At 35.2% G+C, this 19,383-nt stretch overlaps 3 protein-coding genes across 3 annotated transcripts in view; 2 read left to right on the top strand and 1 right to left on the bottom strand.

Moving 5' to 3' along the window:
• Window positions 1-270: 270 nt before the first annotated feature.
• On the top strand, window positions 271-7,983 carry LOC125818124 (peptidyl-prolyl cis-trans isomerase CYP71). The gene is made up of 13 exons (XM_049497652.1): window positions 271-582; window positions 1,816-1,901; window positions 1,978-2,066; window positions 2,169-2,408; window positions 2,547-2,668; window positions 3,169-3,244; window positions 3,436-3,543; window positions 3,659-3,835; window positions 3,977-4,194; window positions 4,667-4,799; window positions 5,704-5,927; window positions 6,981-7,134; window positions 7,381-7,983. The coding sequence occupies exons 1-13, from the start codon at window positions 428-430 to the stop codon at window positions 7,462-7,464; spliced, it is 1,866 nt and encodes a 621-aa protein (XP_049353609.1). The 5' UTR covers window positions 271-427; the 3' UTR covers window positions 7,465-7,983.
• Window positions 7,984-8,335: 352 nt separating this feature from the next.
• On the bottom strand, window positions 8,336-10,378 carry LOC125818160 (60S acidic ribosomal protein P2-2-like). The gene is made up of 4 exons (XM_049497696.1): window positions 10,319-10,378; window positions 10,106-10,201; window positions 8,640-8,869; window positions 8,336-8,537 (listed from the first exon to the last, which is right to left on the bottom strand). Exons 2-4 carry the CDS (start codon window positions 10,191-10,193, stop codon window positions 8,511-8,513), a joined length of 345 nt encoding a protein of 114 aa, XP_049353653.1. The 5' UTR covers window positions 10,194-10,201; window positions 10,319-10,378; the 3' UTR covers window positions 8,336-8,510.
• Window positions 10,379-15,797: 5,419 nt separating this feature from the next.
• LOC125818108 (DNA polymerase epsilon catalytic subunit A-like) overlaps window positions 15,798-19,383 on the top strand; it is a 32,516-nt gene continuing 28,930 nt past the window's right edge. Inside the window, exons 1-7 of the mRNA XM_049497633.1 lie at window positions 15,798-16,025; window positions 16,129-16,194; window positions 16,628-16,687; window positions 16,784-16,879; window positions 18,532-18,692; window positions 18,888-18,976; window positions 19,075-19,292. Coding sequence (XP_049353590.1) covers window positions 15,861-16,025; window positions 16,129-16,194; window positions 16,628-16,687; window positions 16,784-16,879; window positions 18,532-18,692; window positions 18,888-18,976; window positions 19,075-19,292 — 855 coding nt within the window. The 5' untranslated portion in view covers window positions 15,798-15,860. The remainder of the gene's footprint in view (window positions 16,026-16,128; window positions 16,195-16,627; window positions 16,688-16,783; window positions 16,880-18,531; window positions 18,693-18,887; window positions 18,977-19,074; window positions 19,293-19,383) is intronic.

Here is a 19,383-nt window from a genome sequence, read left to right as displayed (position 1 = left end):
GTCTATTGAAAATAACTTTAACTTTACACATCGTCCTCTCTAAACACCTCTCATGGGATCAACCTTCGAAAATCATATTCGGCTATAAAATTTGAAAAGCACTAGAAAGTTATTTTCACTTCAATTTACTCATAAATATTCAAAAATAGCTCAAATTTATATTCATAACCAAGTACGACTTTTATTTTCGATATAATTTTTTTACACTTAAAAAAATTTAAAAAACTTACATACTCACAATTTTCATAGCCAAACCCCGGTTCGGAGCCTCGGGTTCCGAGTCAAATCGGCGGGGAGTGACTTATTTCTGCTAAGATTATAAGCTCAGCACTTTTCAAAAACTAAAAAAACTTTCCTTCTCTCAGAAAGCAAATTTCTGCAGCAAATCGGAAGTGAGATTGGAAATCCGGCAGCGGTGACGGGAGAGATGGAGGAAGCAGATCAGAATGAGAACGGAAATCCGGCGGCGGCGGTGGAGGAAACCGAAACGGTTATTGGACCGGGTCCAGCTCCTCGTGCTCGTGCTAAACGTCCTCTTCAATTTGAGCAAGCTTATCTCGATTCGCTTCCTTCAGCTAACTTGTAAGTAGTACTACTATCATCTACTGATATGTTTAACTTCACAATGTTTGTTTAAGGGGCTTTTAGGGTTTATTATATTTTATGAGAATAGTGCTAATACTACGGGTATGAAGGATGAGGATAGAGATTGGAATGAAAGAAAATCATACTAAAGCTACGCTATAAATGAGGAAATGAATGAAAAAATAAGGAAAATGTGGATTCACAAGCAATCCAAGGCATATTATACGTTGAACCTCAAATGAAATCACAAAAGATTAAATGTAAAACTGTAGAAGTTCACGAAATTAACAAAGGAATATGACAACTATACTTTGAAATTTGACAAGCAAGATTTGAAACCAAAATCATAATGTCACCAACCTAGTCCATTACTTGACCTAGTCCTTTACTAGTGTTGATGTGTCACTTAGCTCAAGTATGGTGGAGAGCTTTAGCGGAATGGTTGTGGTGTCTGGCAACACAAAGGAAAACTAGAGAGAAGCTTGGAAAGTGAACGAAATACCCCTTTTATTGATTATCAAAGACATATGCATTAAATGGTTCACAAGCTACTAGACCAAGGGTTTTGATGTGTCGTATGTTAGTTTGTATAAATGGCTGCTCATGCCTACTAAGGTGTGGTCTTCAGTCTCCTACTATTTATAGGCTCCTAAGGAAGGCTTTGGAACCTTCAAAGTTGATGGAAACCACACTAAATTTGGTGGGCTTTGGGCTACCTAATGTACCCAAGGGTAAATCCTTCTATGTATTTCTAGAATCCTCCTCAAATTGCTAGCTTTCTTCGGCTGTCCTTTGGTCTCCTTTGCTTGTTCTTTATCGATCCCCTTTGATATTTTAAGGTTCTTGAGTCTTCTAGGATCCATTGAAACTTTCGCCCTCTTTGGGAACATTCTTGCACATATCTGCCTGACCCGATTGTCGGTCGTAACTCGTAACCACAAGTCACACGACCATCGTTCAACATGTATTGTGTATGCTCCAGGCCTCTTTTTTGTTGTCTTGCTCTGTTTAGGCACCTTGTGGCATGCACAGACAGTCTATGCTTTTGGCTGGGTGTGACAATAAACCATATTAATTAAAAAGAGATGAATTATCATAACCGTTAAAAATAAGGATGAATTATCATAATGACTCAACTTTTTCTTTGAATTGGATAATGACGCCTCAACTTTAAAAGGTTGTACATGGTCATGTTGGAAATATTACTAAACCGTGTATTATTCGATGCAGGTATGAAAAAAGTTACATGCACCGAGACGTGGTTACTCATGTTGCTGTTTCAGCAGCAGATTTTTTCATTAGTGGGAGTACTGATGGTAAGAGTCTTAGAGAGGACGTATTAATTCTTGATGTTTGCTTAAATCATCAAATTCTCTCTTCTCTATTGTCCAGGTCACCTGAAATTTTGGAAGAAAAAGCCTATTGGTATCGAGTTTGCAAAACATTTTAGATCTCATCTTGGACCAATTGAAGGCCTTGCAGTAAGTAGCCAAAGGCTCACTGGAAGCAGTATTCTCTATTCCGGTTTATTATCAGCATGCTTGAACAGAGCAATCCTCAACTTAACCTAAATTTCTTTGCAGGTTAGCATTGATGGTATGCTTTGCTGTACAATCTCAAGTGATAAGTCTCTGAAAATATATGACGTAGTGAATTATGACATGATGTCCATGATTCGTCTTCCATTCATACCTGGATGTGTTGAATGGGTATATAAACAAGGGGCTGTCAAGGCTAAACTTGCCGTTAGTGATCGTAACTCCTCATTGGTGCATATATACGATGCAAGAGCTGGTACAAATGATCCTATAATATCTAAAGAGGTATCTTCATTGACTTGACTCAATACTAAGGTTGATATGTCATTTGTGCAGTTCATTGGTCTTCTTTGTTATGTTAATATGAAGTTCCTACCAGCAGTCACAAGAATCAAATTGCTAACTTAGTTTCCTTGTAATCAGGTACAGTTGTGCCCCATCAAAGTCATGAAATACAATCATGTCTTTGATACTGTGATATCAGCAGATGACAAAGGGATCATTGAGTACTGGAGTCCTGCCACACTTCAGTTCCCAGAGAATGTGTATGTGTTCAAGTTTTAAAAGCAATTTTCCTTGTATCTGGTCCCTTGGTGGAGACAATAATCATTGATTTCAGGGAGCTCAAACCCCAATCTGAGTTTTAGAAAGATCCATTTGAATATTGGTATTACATCTCTGTGTATGGAATCCAAGAAATTTGTGTTTCCCTTTTCTCTATTACCTTTTTTTGTTTTGGGGATGGTTTTTTTTTGGGGTTGGCGAAGAGTATCAACTTTGAATTCTGAAATATAGCCTTGTCAAAAAAGGCAGTTTATGGCATTTATTATTAGACCGTCTGCGTTGTTGTTTTAGTGTGTATTCACTTCCATAGAGTAGTACTAAATCTACCGCTTATGGTTTTTATTATACTATCTAAGAAGATGAGCATAGATTATTTAATTTATAGGTCCACTCACTTTCTTTGCTATATTCAAGAGTTTGTCTCTTGCTCCTAATTGTAATAGTCACCTCTCATGCTTTTCTTCTTATGTTCTGCCTGCAGGGTGAATTTTAGATTGAAGAGTGATACTGATCTCTTTGAAATTGTGAAATGCAAAACTGCTGTTTCTTCTATAGAGGTATTACAGGAAAACCTTTGCTGGAAATTATGTGTACTTAGACCCTGTTACTTAACAACAATAACTACTACTCTTTGACTATGTGCATGAGTACATGTCAAGTTAGCTATAAGCAGTTTCAAATTTCTTATTCTTACCAATTTGTAGACAGAGTCTTCAAAAACTTTTTATCCTTTTCTCTTTGTTTCCAGGTAAGCCCTGATGGTAAACAGTTCTCGGTAACTTCACCAGATCGCAGGATTCGTATATTTTGGTTCAAGACAGGTAAACTAAGACGTGTGTATGATGAATCTCTTGAGGTAAGAGATTACTCCTTTAAATAATCTATTAACTTATTTATGTACCGATGTGGTTCTTGTCTTCTTCTGTTCCTTTTTATTTTTGGGTGATAATCGAAAAATTTCCATCTTTTAGGTGGCACAAGATCTCCAGAGGAGTGATGTTCCTTTATACCGACTTGAAGCAATTGACTTTGGACGAAGAATGGCTGTGGAAAAAGAAATTGAGAAAACAGAATATGTACCACAACCTAATGCTGTTTTTGATGAAAGTTCCAACTTCATTATATATGCAACTCTCCTAGGAATTAAAGTAAGAAAATGTCCAATTATACTGTCAAGATGCATTTATATTTTCTGTTCCTTGTACTTGTGCCTTACTGGAGTTATTATAAGTTTCATGCTACTTTGATGTTCATTTTCTTATTTTGGGTTAATTTTTTCTTATTGTCAGGTTATAAATCTACACACCAACAAGGTATCTCGTATCCTGGGGAAGGTGGAGAGCAATGATAGATTTTTGAGAATTGCTTTGTATCAAGGTGATAGAAGTAGTAAAAAAGTAAGAAAAATCCCTGCTGCGGCAGCAAATGCAAATGAAAGCAAGGAGCCCTTGATAGATCCCACTCTACTTTGCTGTGCTTTCAAGAAACATAGAATCTATTTGTTCAGGTATCGTATATGCTATATAGTACAGAGAATGAAAAGAAGGCTATCTTGAACTTTGTTGCTTTTCAATCCATTGGTCAATGATGAACTTGGACCTTCTCCACTGCACTGACCTGTTCAGTCTAGACCTTAGTGGTATGGTAAAGGAAACATGGTGACAGCTTTATCTAAACTAGTCAAACTAGGATGTGTGTATGATGAAAAATGAATTGTTCTGATAGATGCTTAAATATCGATTTTTCTACTAGAATTAAGCTTTAAAGTTGTATGATAATTATCTTGAGCTGTGAAAAAGTTGGAAAGTTCAGTTAGCTGCTGCGCTCTTCGAAATTGGGTGATTTAAATTGATGTTCCATACTTCTATGAAGTATCAGCCCTCACCCTCTTGTTATCTCTTCTGTTGAGTAAAACCACATTTTCTTGTTTAAATTTCAAATCTATGCTTATTAACAACTCATATTTTATTCTATAACAGTCAGAGAGAACCTGAGGAACCTGATGATCCTACCAAGGGAAGAGATGTCTTCAATGAAAAGCCACCTCCTGATGAACTTTTGGCTGTATCTGACATTGGGAAGTCCGTTACTACATCCCTTCCAGATAATGTGGTAAGTTGTGGTTTTACTTGGCATATATCAAATAAATAGAAAATTTCAGATAGGTTCCGCTTTGGATTAGCTTAAAAATAGTAGCTTTTAAGTCAAAAATAAAAAGTCAAAAAATAAAAAATAAGGGGAGGCCTACTTTTGGTTTTTAACTTATTTTAAGTTATTTTTAACCTTGCCAAACACTTAGTAACTTATTTTAAGTCATTTTTTGACTTATTTTAAGTTATTTTTATATTTGCCTAACACTTCCAGAAGTCAAAAACTGTCTTAAAAGTAGGTTTGACCAAATATCAGCCAATCCAAACACCCTCTTGAACTGGATATCCTTGTCCATGAGTTTGTGGGAGCGGAACTGTATGTGAGCGACAATGATTGGTATCGACTGGGGATAGGTTTTAAGTAAGATTAAATTTTGTGGTCCGTATAAACCAAGTCAGTGAATCCTGAATAAAGGACTTACCTTCTTCTACTTCTGTTTTCTGATTCCTGATCAATTAATGAATGAGATAACAGGATAGCATGCTATAAAACCGCTACCTTGAGAATGGTCTTCATAAGCTGGAACGAGATGGGCAAACCTATTTTGCGCTCTTAGGCAACTTTCTTAACTGAAGAATGACAGTTTTTTTCTGCATTATTGTGGTATTCATAAAAGATTATAGTTCTTCCTATGTTGCTCGGACTCTACAAAAATGTTGCCACACCCGTGACAGATCCTCCAAAAATCCACTACTTTTGGAGGATCCAGCATGCACCTGGTAGGATTTTTTAAGAGTCCGAGCAACGTATGTTCTTCCATTAACACTTCGCGTAGAGCGGTAGAGGCCCTTCCTTTTTATGTATTTGTACTAATCCTGAGAAATGGACAGAAATTTGCTGATTCATTTCTTTCTTTTGGACCTAGATCATGCATACCAGTATGGGTGACATTCATATGAAGCTATACCCTGAAGAGTGTCCAAAAACAGTGGAGAACTTTACAACACACTGCAGGAATGGATACTATGATAATTTGATATTTCATCGGGTCATCAGAGGCTTTATGGTTCAGACAGGAGATCCATTAGGAGATGGCACGGGTGGCCAATCTATTTGGGGAAGGGAGTTTGAAGATGAGTTCCATAAAAGGTATGTTAATGTATTGTTTTGCATATATGCATAAAAGCATAATTGTACATGCTTAACTTATTTCCTCTACTCCCTCCTTCCTAGATATGTGTCATGTGAAGGGCCGTTGTTTTACTGATGCTGCTTATGTAGCTTTTTGGAATAATGAACATGATGGTAGGCTGTGGGAACCGGAAGTCTAGGCTCATAATAAAAAATTGTTCCATTTGAGTGTAAAATGTGTTTTGGATTTAATTGACCTCTTTTTTCTTTGAACATCAGCCCATGTTTAAGTGTCTGCAGCAGTAAAAGTGAATAAACAACCCCAGTCAAATGGTAAGACAAATCAAGTATTCAATCCATGGAGTAAATGGATCCATAGTAATAGTACAATGTAATTTTTTATCCGTGTTCTTAAGGTTGCTGCAGCTTTTGCAGCACCTAATATGCAATAGAAGATTGCCAATGCATAGTTTAGAAATAAGAGTTAACGACTGGCCAAAAATGAAATCTCTTTTGCTTGCCTTCCTTTACTCGTCTTTAATATGCTGATGGCCATGATTTTGTCAGTGTTTGAATTTTTAAATTCAGTTGCAAATTATAATATTGTTAATTCTTCCTGGCAACAGCTGTGTAGCTTTCATGAATTTAACTAGATGACCCAACGATTTCCTCCCTACCAATGAAAAGGATCTTTTGCAGTTCTATGCTTTTGATATTAACATGCAATTCTAATGCTTATGATTATGGAAGTGACTGATTGAGTCTAATCAGAAGCTTGTGCTCCATTCATGGAGCCACGAGTATACTTCTGGAGCACATCATAATATTTAGCATGTGCTGTAGTCTTCTTCCTTGCTTGACTCTGGAGATTCATTTTGCTTGCTTTGTCGACTCCGAGAAGATTTTTCTAGGGTCTAGGGAGTGGATAGCTTAGTCATTGCGTGAAATAACAGCTGACACAGCCTCATGACATCTAATTTTAACTTAATTTTCTCCATATAGCTGATAGACACGTTTTCTAGTTTATGGTCTGAGTAAAGTTCATCTAAACGATTATATTGGTCTGTGCAGTCTGCGACATGATAGACCCTTCACTGTCTCTATGGCTAATGCTGGGCCAAACACCAATGGCTCTCAATTCTTCATAACAACTGTTGCCACTCCATGGTTGGACAATAAGCACACAGTTTTTGGCAGAGTGGTGAAAGGAATGGATGTTGTACAGGTATTAACTTATAAAGTTTCCCCCTCCTGTCTCTGCTATGGATTGATTACTGAATGAATAGACTACTCAGAGCTTTGTCCTGTTCAGCAGAATATCTAGTTATTTTACCAGAAAGGAAGAAAGTTGGTGAATATGCTGTTGTTCAAATCGAAATGATAACTGCTGCAGTATCTTTCATGTGATATTTAATGTATGGTTACTTCTTGGGACCTAATTAACAATTCCTTTTCTTTTGGATTATGACAGTCTTTAGAGAAAGTGAAGACAGACAAAGGTGACAAGCCATACCAGGATGTAAAAATATTGAATGTGACTGTTCCAAAGTCTTAAACGGGTTCTTGTTGTGGCTATGCTCCATTATTGGATGATTTGCATCTACTTATTCCGGAGAATTGGAAGGATTACTACGACTTATTTTGGAAAGTATTGCAATCCTCGTTGGACCCTGATCTGATCTCAAAACCCACTATACAACATAGTGCCTCAGTTTTCAGAAACATTTTGTGCCTCGGGGAAATAGAACTTGACTCTCCACTCAAGTTGAAAGGATATTAGCGACTGGGAGTTGTTGGTTAATCTGGTATTAGCTCATTGTCAGGGAGTGTACGATTTTCCACTCCAGATTCATTAGTGGGACAGAGCAGAACTAGCTTATTATCAATGTTCTTGTTGTGTTGTGGACAGTAATTTATGGAGTTTTGAGACCTAGTGTTGCATTGCTATACCAATAAAGATAGCATCAATTATAATGTACTGTCTTCGCATGGTCTCGCCTAAAACTACAATTGTAGACCTTTTTGACTACTTTTCAAGTCCTAGTTTTATATATTTGAATTGTAGCTGCAATGTTTAAAATTTCTCTTTCCTTAATTATTATACAAGATCCTACTATGTATTCAAATTATCCCTTCTGTCTGTTTTTGTAAGTTCTCACTGTGTACATAACTTTTTGTGATCACAAGCTTTTCGAAAATGACTTATCTACATTACAAGGTAGGGGTAAGACCCAGCTTATGGATCATTACAGATTACACATGTATTCTGTTAGTTGTAGATGACTTTTTCCAATTGGAATAGATTTCCATGTTAACAGTGGATCATTACTGTAAGCGTTGAAACTGCCTAAGTCATTATAAATTGAGAATTGCAGGTTTTGATGAGTTGAAACTGGCAACAAATACATCAACAAAAAAGAAGCAAATCAAATCCAACAATACTAGTAATTTCCCATTTACTCAAGATGTTTACCAAGCAAATTATAGGTTCATTAACTAAACTAAAAGCGAAATCAGTAAATTGACAAAAAGATTCCCAGAATAAACTCAAAGGGAACTGGGGAACAGGGCCTTTCATACAGAAACCAGTAAAACATTCCTCTAATCGAAGAGACTGAAGCCCATGTCCTGCAATATTGAAAACCAGACAACCATATTAGTAAAAACACAAGAAACATTATCCACAGCAGAAAAAAGCCAAGGCCTCCTAAATTAAACGGAGAATCTTACGTCATCAGATTCCTCTTTCTCTTCCACCTTCTTTTCCTCTTTCTTCTCCTCAGCAGCTGGTGCTGCAGCACCACCACCACCACCAGATACAGCTACTGCAACTCCACCACCACCACCAGCTGGTACTGAAGCCAACTTCTCCCTGCCAGCAGCAATCAGCTCAGTGATGTCCTTGCCCTTGACTTGGGACAAGAGGAGTTCAATCCTATCATCATCAGCTTCAGCTCCAACTGCAGCACACATTAAAAAAAGTTGAGAATGCAAAACTAAATAAAGTATACAGTAGTATACAAAATAAAGTGACATTGATCATGATGCTTATTATCCATGAAATACAAACCAACGACAGGGTTATCCTATCCTATGTAAGGAAAGTAAGCATAATAGAGTAATCCAGTCTCACATGGATACATTAGGAAGGTATTATATGACAGAGTCCATCAGAAACGGCCTATCTACCCTCCCAAGGTAAGATTGTGTACACAACACTCTCCCCAGACCACACTTGTGGAATTCTACAGGATGTGTTGTTAATATTGTTGTTGATTCTCCAATTCTTAAACAGAGAACATAACAAAAAATTAACAGTACATCAAATATAGAAAAGCCAGGTCTCTCAGTATCAAACAAACTAAATCTACTCTAAAGTTTAACAGATAGGTGCTTCGTAGCTGTTTAGCAATAACTTAATAAAATGTCATGTCTCTTCAATCCCCCCTCCCAAATAAAAGTTACTTTCCTCAAATAGTCTTCACTCTTTCTCCAGGAATCAAAATTTCTTTTATAGCAGGTCCGGAAAACTATAATTAATACTGCAATAACCCGCATTACTCCATTAGGCACGTAAACATCTCCAAGTACATCCATAAATAAACCAAATACATGTGCCAATAAGTTGCAAGGATCCAGTACAATAAACCAACACAGAAACAACACGGCATTCAGAAATGTCATGCTCTAAATCAGTAAAAATAGAAGAGACTACAAACAAGGAAAGATAAATTCTTCATCTTGACGTTACAACCATTCATTTGATACTTTTACATCAATAAATCAGTAAACAACAACAACATAACCAGCATAACGTAATCCCACAGGTCGGGTCTAGGGAGGTTGGTGTGTACTGCAAACCTTAACTTATCTTGTATAGGACATAAAATTCAATGAAAGATGAGTTTTCTAATCATGACTCGAATGTCAATATCCTCTTTGACTACCTACAAACCCCACTTCTGGAATTACACGCAACGAAAACAATCCTGATGAACTAAGTTCTATGCATAGGGTCCGAGGAAGGGCTGGACTACAAGGGTCTAATATACGTAACCTTAACCGGTTGATTCCACAAAGCAGCTGGTTATTTCATATTCACATTCATAAGAATCATTTTCAAACCACCCCACATCAACTAATATACAAAAAAATGTATATACAAGGAAATAAAAGAAAAAAAATGAACACAATACCAGAAGCAAGGATCTTCTTCAAATCTGCAGCAGATGGGGAGGTATTGCCACCCAACACAGCCAACAAGTAAGAAGCGATAACCTTCATTTTCTTATCTACAAATACACACAAGAATAATAATAATTACACACAAACACAAGAAAAAACAACAAAAACGTATCGTTAGATAAACAATTCGAGATCAAATCAAATCAAAGAAAGAGAGAATTTACTTTGTGAGATTTGTAAGCTTTAATGGCGTAGGGCTGCTGCTGCTTCCGACTTTACAGAGAAAGAGGAAAATGTGTGGTGAATGCTATGAATATATAGTTAGGGCTTTTTGCCCTTTCTTATGCAGAGATTAAATCTCAACCGTTAAATTACTTATATCGAGTATTTTGCTTTTTGCACCTTTAGTTATGGTTTATTTCTTTAGTTTGCACCATATACTTTTTTTTTTTGTTATCTGCTCCTTGAAGTATTCACTTGACTAATAGCGCATTTGATCATGGATAATTTTTACTTTTTTCGGAATTGTATTTTGAAATTATTTTGGATGTAAGAAATTTTAAATACATATTTTTATTACTGTAATTTTGTAATATTTTGAAATTCAAGAATCACTTGTAAAATTCAATTAGAAGAATGTATTTTATTACTATAACGATAACTAAAAAAACAAAGATTATTGTCTATATACGGGAAAGTTTCTGCACACGCGTCATTGGTATTCCCTTCTTTCCATCACAAAATATCTTTTTGATACCTCTCAAAAAGAATTTTACTTATTTAACTATAGAATGAATAAATAATGAAAAAGCAAAAGAGAAAAGGTAGAAGAAAAAAAGAGTTAGAGTAGCAAAGTAAGAAAATTAAAAAGAAATGGAATTGTAACAAAACAAAACTTCTCATTTTGAGTGTTCGTATTTTATTTATGTTTTGAACGAAATACAAATCAATCGAATTATATTAATCGTATTGACATGCTTGTTATTGTACTCAAGGGGCTTGAGTGAGATTATGAAACTACGAAATACAAATCTTATTGTTTTGTAAAAAAAATGTAGAATATGCTCTGATGCATGCACCCTGTGATTATGCATGAGATCAGGTGTGTGATCGAGTGCTTGATGTACGACCATCGCACGACATGTTGAGCATGTGAGGAACGTGTGTTGCACGATCTATGACACATGCCAAAAATCAACATAGGATGCATAGCTTGCTTTGTTTTATTTATCACCATTTTAGAATTGGAAACTTAACTTTAAGAGATTTGAGCAATGATTTCATTTACATTTTGAAAAGAAAATGAATCCTACTTAATTTTGAGTTTATATGGTGATTTTTCCTTGCAATTTTGTGGATTTGGACATTTAAATGGACTCAAAATGGGAAGCTAACCATATTGAACTTGTGGGTTATTGGTAATTCAAAAATGAATTTTATTTTGAGTTCTGATCATATTGGTTTGATTTTGACTTAGATCATGTATTAAACCAGACAAATACATTATTTGACTATGTTGAGTGTTTAATTGAACAGAGTTAAGTCTTTTGAATACATCATAACTTGCGTGGATTAAGTCAGTTAAAGCTTTAACCTAAATAAAATAATTTCTTTCAATTTGTCTTGTTTGACGTATGATAAGCACTTAACATATATTAAGGTCACAAAAAAAACCCCAGCACAAAGTTGAGTAGAAAGCTTTATTACTGATTAAGTTTGAACATCAGATTCTACTTACGTCAATTTCAAACGATCATATATCTTAAATCATAATGAATTAGGTGTCCCGTGACCTACCAAATTGAAGGACTTTGAGTCTCCTTTCCAACACCGCCGAATTTACCTCATTTCAAGTTCAAGGTAAAAAGTTATGGCCGTTTTACTAGAGACTGTCATATTAGAAAAAGATGACGGCAACCCTGGTAGTCAACCTCTTGATGAGCAGTAGTTGGCTTGTCACACATGCAAAAATTTCAGGTGTTTTATGTGACTTTGACGATTACAGGTGACAGGCAACAAACCTCTTAACGGACAGTCAACAGTAGCATCGCGCCAATAGGAATTGAGCATATGTTTCAGATCTTGATGACAGCCTGACTGTGACGAACCGTCACACTCGCGACGGGCCGTCAGGACCTTCGTCAGACGCGCCTGAGGTTATGTTTTTTGTTAATTAAGGGTATTTCAGAATTTTTCCATCCCTCGTAAGCCTAAGTTCCAATCATTTTTACACCTAGTTAAGGGTCTTAGTTGTGTTAAACATCTTTTTTACGTTTTTTAACACTTCAAATCATTATAGCAAGGTTCCAAGAAGAGAAAAGGTTAAGATTTAGAGCATTTTTCAAGTTTCCATCAATTTCGCAAAGAATATTATTCTTCCCATGTATGTAAAGTTATCATAGTGTCGGACTAGTTCGTCATTACTCCCTACATATGTCAAAATTTAGAGAAAGAGTAATCTAGGATTTTTATTCTTGAGATGAGTAGTATCGTTGAATTCCAAAATTCTATTCCTAATTGTTGAGTTGTTATATATCATTTATTGAGATTCTTGAATTGATTATTCATGTCTATATTCCAGCATGAACCTTATTATTGAGAAATCCTTTTAATCAATCATTGTCTTAAATTGATTTATGAGAAAAGTAAAGAAGAGTCATATACATGATTTGAGAAAGAGTATAAGAGAACTAAGTATTCCCAAATGTATCATTTTTGCATTGAGAAAAGAGAAACCTTGATTTCTAGATGAGTTATGAGTCTAGAGATATTTCAAAGCAGTTTCCTCGTTTAAGAGGATATTTTGAGTAATTACCTCAATAGAGAAAGAATATGTTTTATACATTTGAGCATGAATATATATATTATTAGGAGTAGTATTGAGCACCGATATGAGGATGAGTTGAGACAACTCAAAATCCTCATAAACCATGTCTGCCAACATGGGTAAATAATCATACTTTTTCGATGAATCATTATTGCTTAGTGGATCCACTTAGTTGAGAGGTTCTATACCCCGACACAGTATATGACAGTTATGCCATTATGGGTGAGACGTTATATCATCACGCAGCTCATAGTGATGATTGTGGGCTAGAGAATCTCCCAATAGAGTTAAAGTGTATTTTAATATATCATTTATTATGTTGAGTTTAGAGATAAGTAAGTATTTTGTAAAGATTTAAATGATTTAACTCCTTTAGTTCTTTACATCCAGCTTGAGTATATTTTATCTACTGCAGTCCTTTAATTCAGTTATTTCGCTTCAACTATATTACATGCTCGTACATTTAATGTAGTGATGTCATTCGACTTGCATCTATTTTATGATGCAAATACAGGTGTTCAAGATCATCAACAGACGCTTCGTTGAGATCACTTTATACTCTAGTTATTTTTTGGTGAGCCCATTCCGGACGACTTCACAATTACTTTCTAGTTAGTGATTTTGAGATTTCACGGGTCTTGTCCCGATGTTCTTCTTTATAATAGTAGAGGCTTCAGAGATAGACACAGTCGATTGTCTCTCAGTATTTACTCTATTTGAGTTGTTCTACAAACTATAAGTATTGTTATCGAGTAATTTTCAGATTTTATGAGATGGATATTTAAGTTTAACCGATTTAATTCTGTTTTGAGCCCCTATCATTGCTTGGGTAAGTCTTCTGCCAGGCCAAGGGTTCGCTTAGGACCACCAATGGTTCTCGAATGCCGGTCACGTTCAACTTGTAAGCTCGAAGCCCGACAAAAACCAAATAAGTTCAAGGAGATATTACGTCTCTTATTCGAACTATTTAAATAGATTATTATTAGAGAAAAATCACAACTCAACAAAGTCATTTCCTGCCCTTCTAATAGGATTTTGTTTGGTATGAAAATAATCTTTGTAGTTTTGTTACAAGAAAATGACTTTGTTTTCGTTCACGTGTCATTCTTTAAAAATACATTCACTATTTCTTTAAATCTCGCAAATTTTTAATTTAAATTTATCATTTTACATATAATGACACTCACTTATAAAAATGACATGATTGTTTAAAATTAAAAGTTCAAAAAATAATTTTCAAATTATATACAAGTTTAGTTTAAAATTATTTTAAATATTTATTATATCCTTCAAATTTAGGTCTAACAAAATCGACACATAAATAAGTAAAAGAAAATAAAAACCAATAAAAAACACAAGAAACAGGCAATAACATTTAAGACATTTGTATAATTTTTTTTTTCTTTTAAAGATTATAACGTTTTTGACTACTCAAAAGAATAATAATCAACAAATATATAAGTTTGTGTATTAAATAAAAATATCATCATAGTGTAATTTCACAAGTCGAATGTGAAAGGATAAAATATATACAAACGTTGTTCTTATTTTGAGAGGTAGAGAAACTATTTCAGATTGACCTGTGACTGAAGGAAAAATATATCAAAATAAATGTACAAGATTATAAGGGAAGTGACAATATCATGACAAAACACGGTAGAATGCATGATATGGAATTATGAAAAAAAAACAAGAGTAGTAGCTATTGGAAAAATTACTACAATATTGTTATTGGATTGAAATTACAAAGTAGTAAATAATTTATTACAAATACTGTGTCGTGGTAAGCCACTGCCTTGAAAGCGATTTCGGCCCGACTCTAGTGCAAACCGTTTTAGCCGGCCGCTCTCTAAGGTTCTACAGTTACTCTCAAACACGTGTACTCGTAGCTGAAAGTTTGGAGATTGCCCAAAAAATATTCTAAGAATAAGCTAAGAATTTAAAAAGGAGGATTTTTTATTTTATTTTTATTTTATGCTGTACATAGTATGTCTTAGGTTCACTAAATTCACTTTTTATATATGATTGCAAGAGAAGGAGTTGCAAATAGGAAAGTTAATTTTTGAGAAACGGATTGTCATTGCATCACTTTTACAAAAACTCCTTTTTTTTTTGAACGGATATATCTTCTCCTTTGAAATGTATTTTGCATTTGTATCTTTGCATTACGCTTAGTTAATAAAGTTAGAATAATTAACTCAACAGTAACTACACTGAAATAATGTACAACTTGAAGTACAAGAGACAATAGATAGTAGTAGAAATTGAAAGACAAACAAACTATACGAGAAATGTTTCGACTATCAACATGGAAGGATAAGCAAAACAATACTCAGTTGCCTACTAACCTTTTACCCTAAGCTGTATTTTTCACAATCTCCCATCCAAGATCGTTAAGCTGCAACTACGTCATATCTTGTCTAATAACCTCCATCTAATACTTCTTCAGCTTATTCCTACATTTCTTAAAACCATCATAGTCAACCTCTCACATCTCCACACTAGGGCTCCATGCATCTCTTGATCTTCACTTGTCCAAAACCTTCTCAACTTCTCTTTTTACATTTTTCCTCTATCGAGGCCATTCCTATACCTTATCTCGAATATCTTTATTTCTCATCCCATCTATCTTAATATACCCTCACATCCACCGGAACATACTCATTTCCGCAGCGGGAAGATATAATAAATAGTGGCAACATTGTCATTTCACATTTTAAATATTTTAAATAGGAGTAGTAATAAAGAAAATAATGGAAAAAAAAAGCGCGGGAAAGAGAGTACCTCCACCCCTCTAAACCCCCGTACCCCCTTAGCTCCCTCTGTAAAGAGGAAAGATTTTCCCTCTTTCAGGCCCTAGTAGACTGTGAAATAAAAAAATCTAAACTTTATCTCGAAACTTCCGATCTCATTCGCCGGAGTTACCATCGGAAAAAAGTATGAACGCCGCTGAAAATAGCCGGCGCTGGGACCGGCGAGACTCTAGGTTTTCAAAGAAGCAGAAACTCATACTTAACTCCGAAGAACAGCTCGAATCCAAGCTAGGATTCGATGCTTTCACTGAAGGAGATAAACGACTCGGCTGGCTTCTAACTCTTGCCTCTGTACTACTATTGTTACACCTCAAATTTTACCTCATTTTTTTTTGAATTTTAGTGAAAATGTGAATTTTGAGTATTTTTTTTTTGTTTTGGTTTAATGTTGTAGTCGTCGTGGGAGGATCAGGAGACTCGCAAAGTGTACAGTTGTGTTGATCTTTATTTTGTTTGTCAGGTAAAAGTTCATACTGATGGAATATTGCTGTCATTTTGTTTGTTTGTTTATTCATTTGAAAGGATACAGCATGTTAGTTTCCGTGAGTTATTGATGGGATATATTTAATGGAAATGACATGTTTATTGATCCGATAAGAGAAAATATTGAAATGACAATTAGGTGAGTTATTGATTGGATATTCTGAGTGGAAGTGTTGTTTATTGATTCGATAAGAGAAAATATGGACATGTTAATTGAGGTGAGTTATTGGTTGGATATTCTTAGTGAAAGTGTTAGTTATTGATCCGGTAAGAGAAAATATTGAATTTGTTAATTTATGTGAGTTATTGGTTGGACATTCTTAGTGGAAGTGTTGTTTATTGATTCAATAAGAGAAAACATTAAAATTTTAATTTCGGTGAGTTTTTATGCGTGAACTTTCTGATTGAAGGATGGTTCAACATTCAAAGCAAAGTACAAATTCAGGCCATATTTTTACGTGGCAACAAAGGTCAGTCCATTAAATTCCTTTTGTACTCCAAGCAAAGAAAGTTTTTCTTCTTCCAAATTTCATATATTTGCTGATTGTTGCGCATTTGTTCAACAGGATAAAATGGAAATGGATGTCGACTCATATCTGAGAAGGCGATATGAATCTCAAATTGCAGATATTGAAGTTTTAGAGAAAGAGGATCTTGATCTTGTAAGTCTGTTAACATCAAATTTAGGATTTGTTTGTTTCATGACTGCTTTCATAAAAGTTCCGTGTTAATGGAAGTTTAGAGTGTGTATGAGTGGGATCCTACTATGAAACCCCATAAAAAGAGCTATTGGATGTGTAAAGTGTGCCTAGAAATTCAGCAAGCACGTGGCCTGATTCTGCATCACATCACTTCCCATTTCATGTTATTACTAAAATATTTATCTGTGGGTCGTCATTGTTTGAATGGTATGCACAAGAGAAAGTAGGTCATATGTCTAATCATGAGGTGGCAGAGTGTGAAAGAGAATTGGATTTAAAAATGTCTGTGGGTCTTGGGAAGAAGAAACATTGTGAAAAACATGTTTTTTTTGTTTATTCACCTTTCATGCGTTTGAAACTTGCTCAAACTATTAGACATCAATGTCACTGATATAATCTTGTTAACTCGGCTATATTAGACCTCTTTTTGAAGTTTCATCAGGTATTTTGGTATCTATTCATAAGTTGTAAGTAACACCGAGGTGGTAGAAAATCTTCCCGCCATTTCGTTTGCTCCTTTTTTCATTTACTTTGTATAAGGAAATATCTTTACCAAAGGAATTTGTTGAGCAATGACAAAAGTCCCACATTGGTGATTAATGAAATGAGTGTACTCCTTATAAGAAGGCTTAGACAATCCTTCTTCCTTTGAGCTAGCTTTTGGGGTGTGAGTTAGGCCTAAGACCTAATTTAACATGGTATCAGAGCAGGACCCGTCTCACCCAATGATGGGTTGCCCAATAAAAAATTGCCCATGCACTAGATGCTAAGCACTGGGCTTGAGGTGGGGTGTTGAAGAATGACAAAAGTCCCACATTAGTGATTAATGAGATGGGTGGACTCCTTATAAGGCTTGGGCAATCCTCCTTCCTTTGAGCTAGCTTTTTGGGTGTGAATTATGCCTAAGACCTAATTTAACAGAATTTAATGAAACCATTTATGTTGTCTACGGTGAAATGTGCATAAAAACAACTTCTATCTTAATGTTTGCAAGTTATCTTTGTAACTATTATTAAAGAGATAACTTTGCAAAAAGAACTAATGGAACCAATTATGTTGTAGGTTAAGTAGAAGACTAAATGTATGCACTGCAAGTTTATTCAACATAGAAGAGTGAATTTAAGGTGAATTTAGATACCTAGGCTCATTTTCCCAAGAGAATGGAATGTATGAAGATGTGAAATAGAATTAAAATGGGATGGTAGAAGGAAATGCATATGAAAGATAGACGTGCGACCATACAAGATTAGACAGTATTAAAAATGAAGACATTTGATGATAAAATGAGAGAATGTCACTTGAGATGATTTGTTTATGTCATGTGTCAAGCCCCATATGCATCAGTCCATCAGTCCATAGGGGTGAGAAAGGTGTTACAAGGGCGGTAGAGCTAAAATCAAATGGAATGGAATCACACCGAAAGACCTACAATCGCTTAGAACCTATGCACACTTAGCGAAAGATAGGGCACAATGAAAGACGAGATCTATTTAGGTGATACCAATTAGTTGCAAATATGATTTTATCATGTTGGCTCACTGCTGCTTCATACCTACACTGTCTATTTTTATGCCATCAAGATCTCTTTCTGATATTTATTTCTTCTTTTTCAGAAAAACCATCTGTCTGGCCTACACAGATCATACTTAAAGATATCATTTGACACTGTCCAACAGTTGATGGACGTGAAGCGTGATCTAACACACATTGTTGAGAGAAATCAAACGAAGTTTGATACTATAGAAGCATATGAATCTATACTGACGGGGAAAAGGTAGTCTCTGATATTTTGAAATAATATCAATAACCATAGACCATCCATTAAGTATTTATTGAAGTTCACATATCTTTAGATGATCATCAGTTATTTTGACATTGTTTAATTTCCTTATCAATTTATACCAATCCTTTCATTTAAGTTTCGTTATGGGGTACGTCCATCTTGAAGTGATTGTTTCCTGACATGCAGCAAGCAGCGAAGTCAAGATTTTATAGATTATATCACTGATCTACGTGAATATGATGTCCCCTACCATGTTCGCTTTGCCATTGACACTGGTAATGTACTTTTCAATGCTAAGATTTCTGAAGTCTCTAAAATTTTGAATTAACTGTTTATGTGCTTTGATCTTAACGTTGAAATTTACATTTATTAGATGTTAGATGTGGTCAGTGGTATGATGTGAGTGTATCTAGCTCCGATGTTATGTTGGAGAAGAGGACTGATCTCTTGCAGCGAGCTGAAGTTCATGTTTGCGCCTTTGATATTGAAACCACAAAGCTTCCTCTTAAATTTCCTGATGCCGAATATGATTCCATAATGATGATCTCATACATGGTTGATGGCCAAGGCTATCTCATTATTAACAGAGAGGTGCTTATTCTGTAGCATTTGTGTTTCTTACACTTACTTTCTAATCTGAACTAGGTTTTGTTGAATTCCTTCTCCTATCTGTTATAAAAAT

Source organism: Solanum verrucosum, unplaced genomic scaffold (assembly GCF_900185275.1).
Source record: "Solanum verrucosum unplaced genomic scaffold, falcon-dt-bn FXZP01000253.1, whole genome shotgun sequence".
Classification (NCBI taxonomy): domain Eukaryota; kingdom Viridiplantae; phylum Streptophyta; class Magnoliopsida; order Solanales; family Solanaceae; genus Solanum; species Solanum verrucosum.
The sequence above is the reverse complement of the archived record's forward strand: the minus strand, read 5'-3'. Positions and strand labels throughout refer to the sequence as shown.

Coding starts and splice junctions, on each gene's coding strand:
- LOC125818124 (XM_049497652.1), top strand. CDS start 428: ATGGAGGAAGCAGATCAGAATGAGAACGGAAATCCGGCGGCGGCGGTG. Junction 2,409..2,546: donor ATCCTATAATATCTAAAGAG/GTATCTTCATTG, acceptor CCTTGTAATCAG/GTACAGTTGTGCCCCATCAA. Junction 2,669..3,168: donor CTTCAGTTCCCAGAGAATGT/GTATGTGTTCAA, acceptor TTCTGCCTGCAG/GGTGAATTTTAGATTGAAGA.
- LOC125818160 (XM_049497696.1), bottom strand. CDS start 10,193: ATGAAGGTTATCGCTTCTTACTTGTTGGCTGTGTTGGGTGGCAATACC. Junction 8,870..10,105: donor GAAGAAGATCCTTGCTTCTG/GTATTGTGTTCA, acceptor TGTGTGCTGCAG/TTGGAGCTGAAGCTGATGAT. Junction 8,538..8,639: donor AGAAAGAGGAATCTGATGAC/GTAAGATTCTCC, acceptor TCAATATTGCAG/GACATGGGCTTCAGTCTCTT.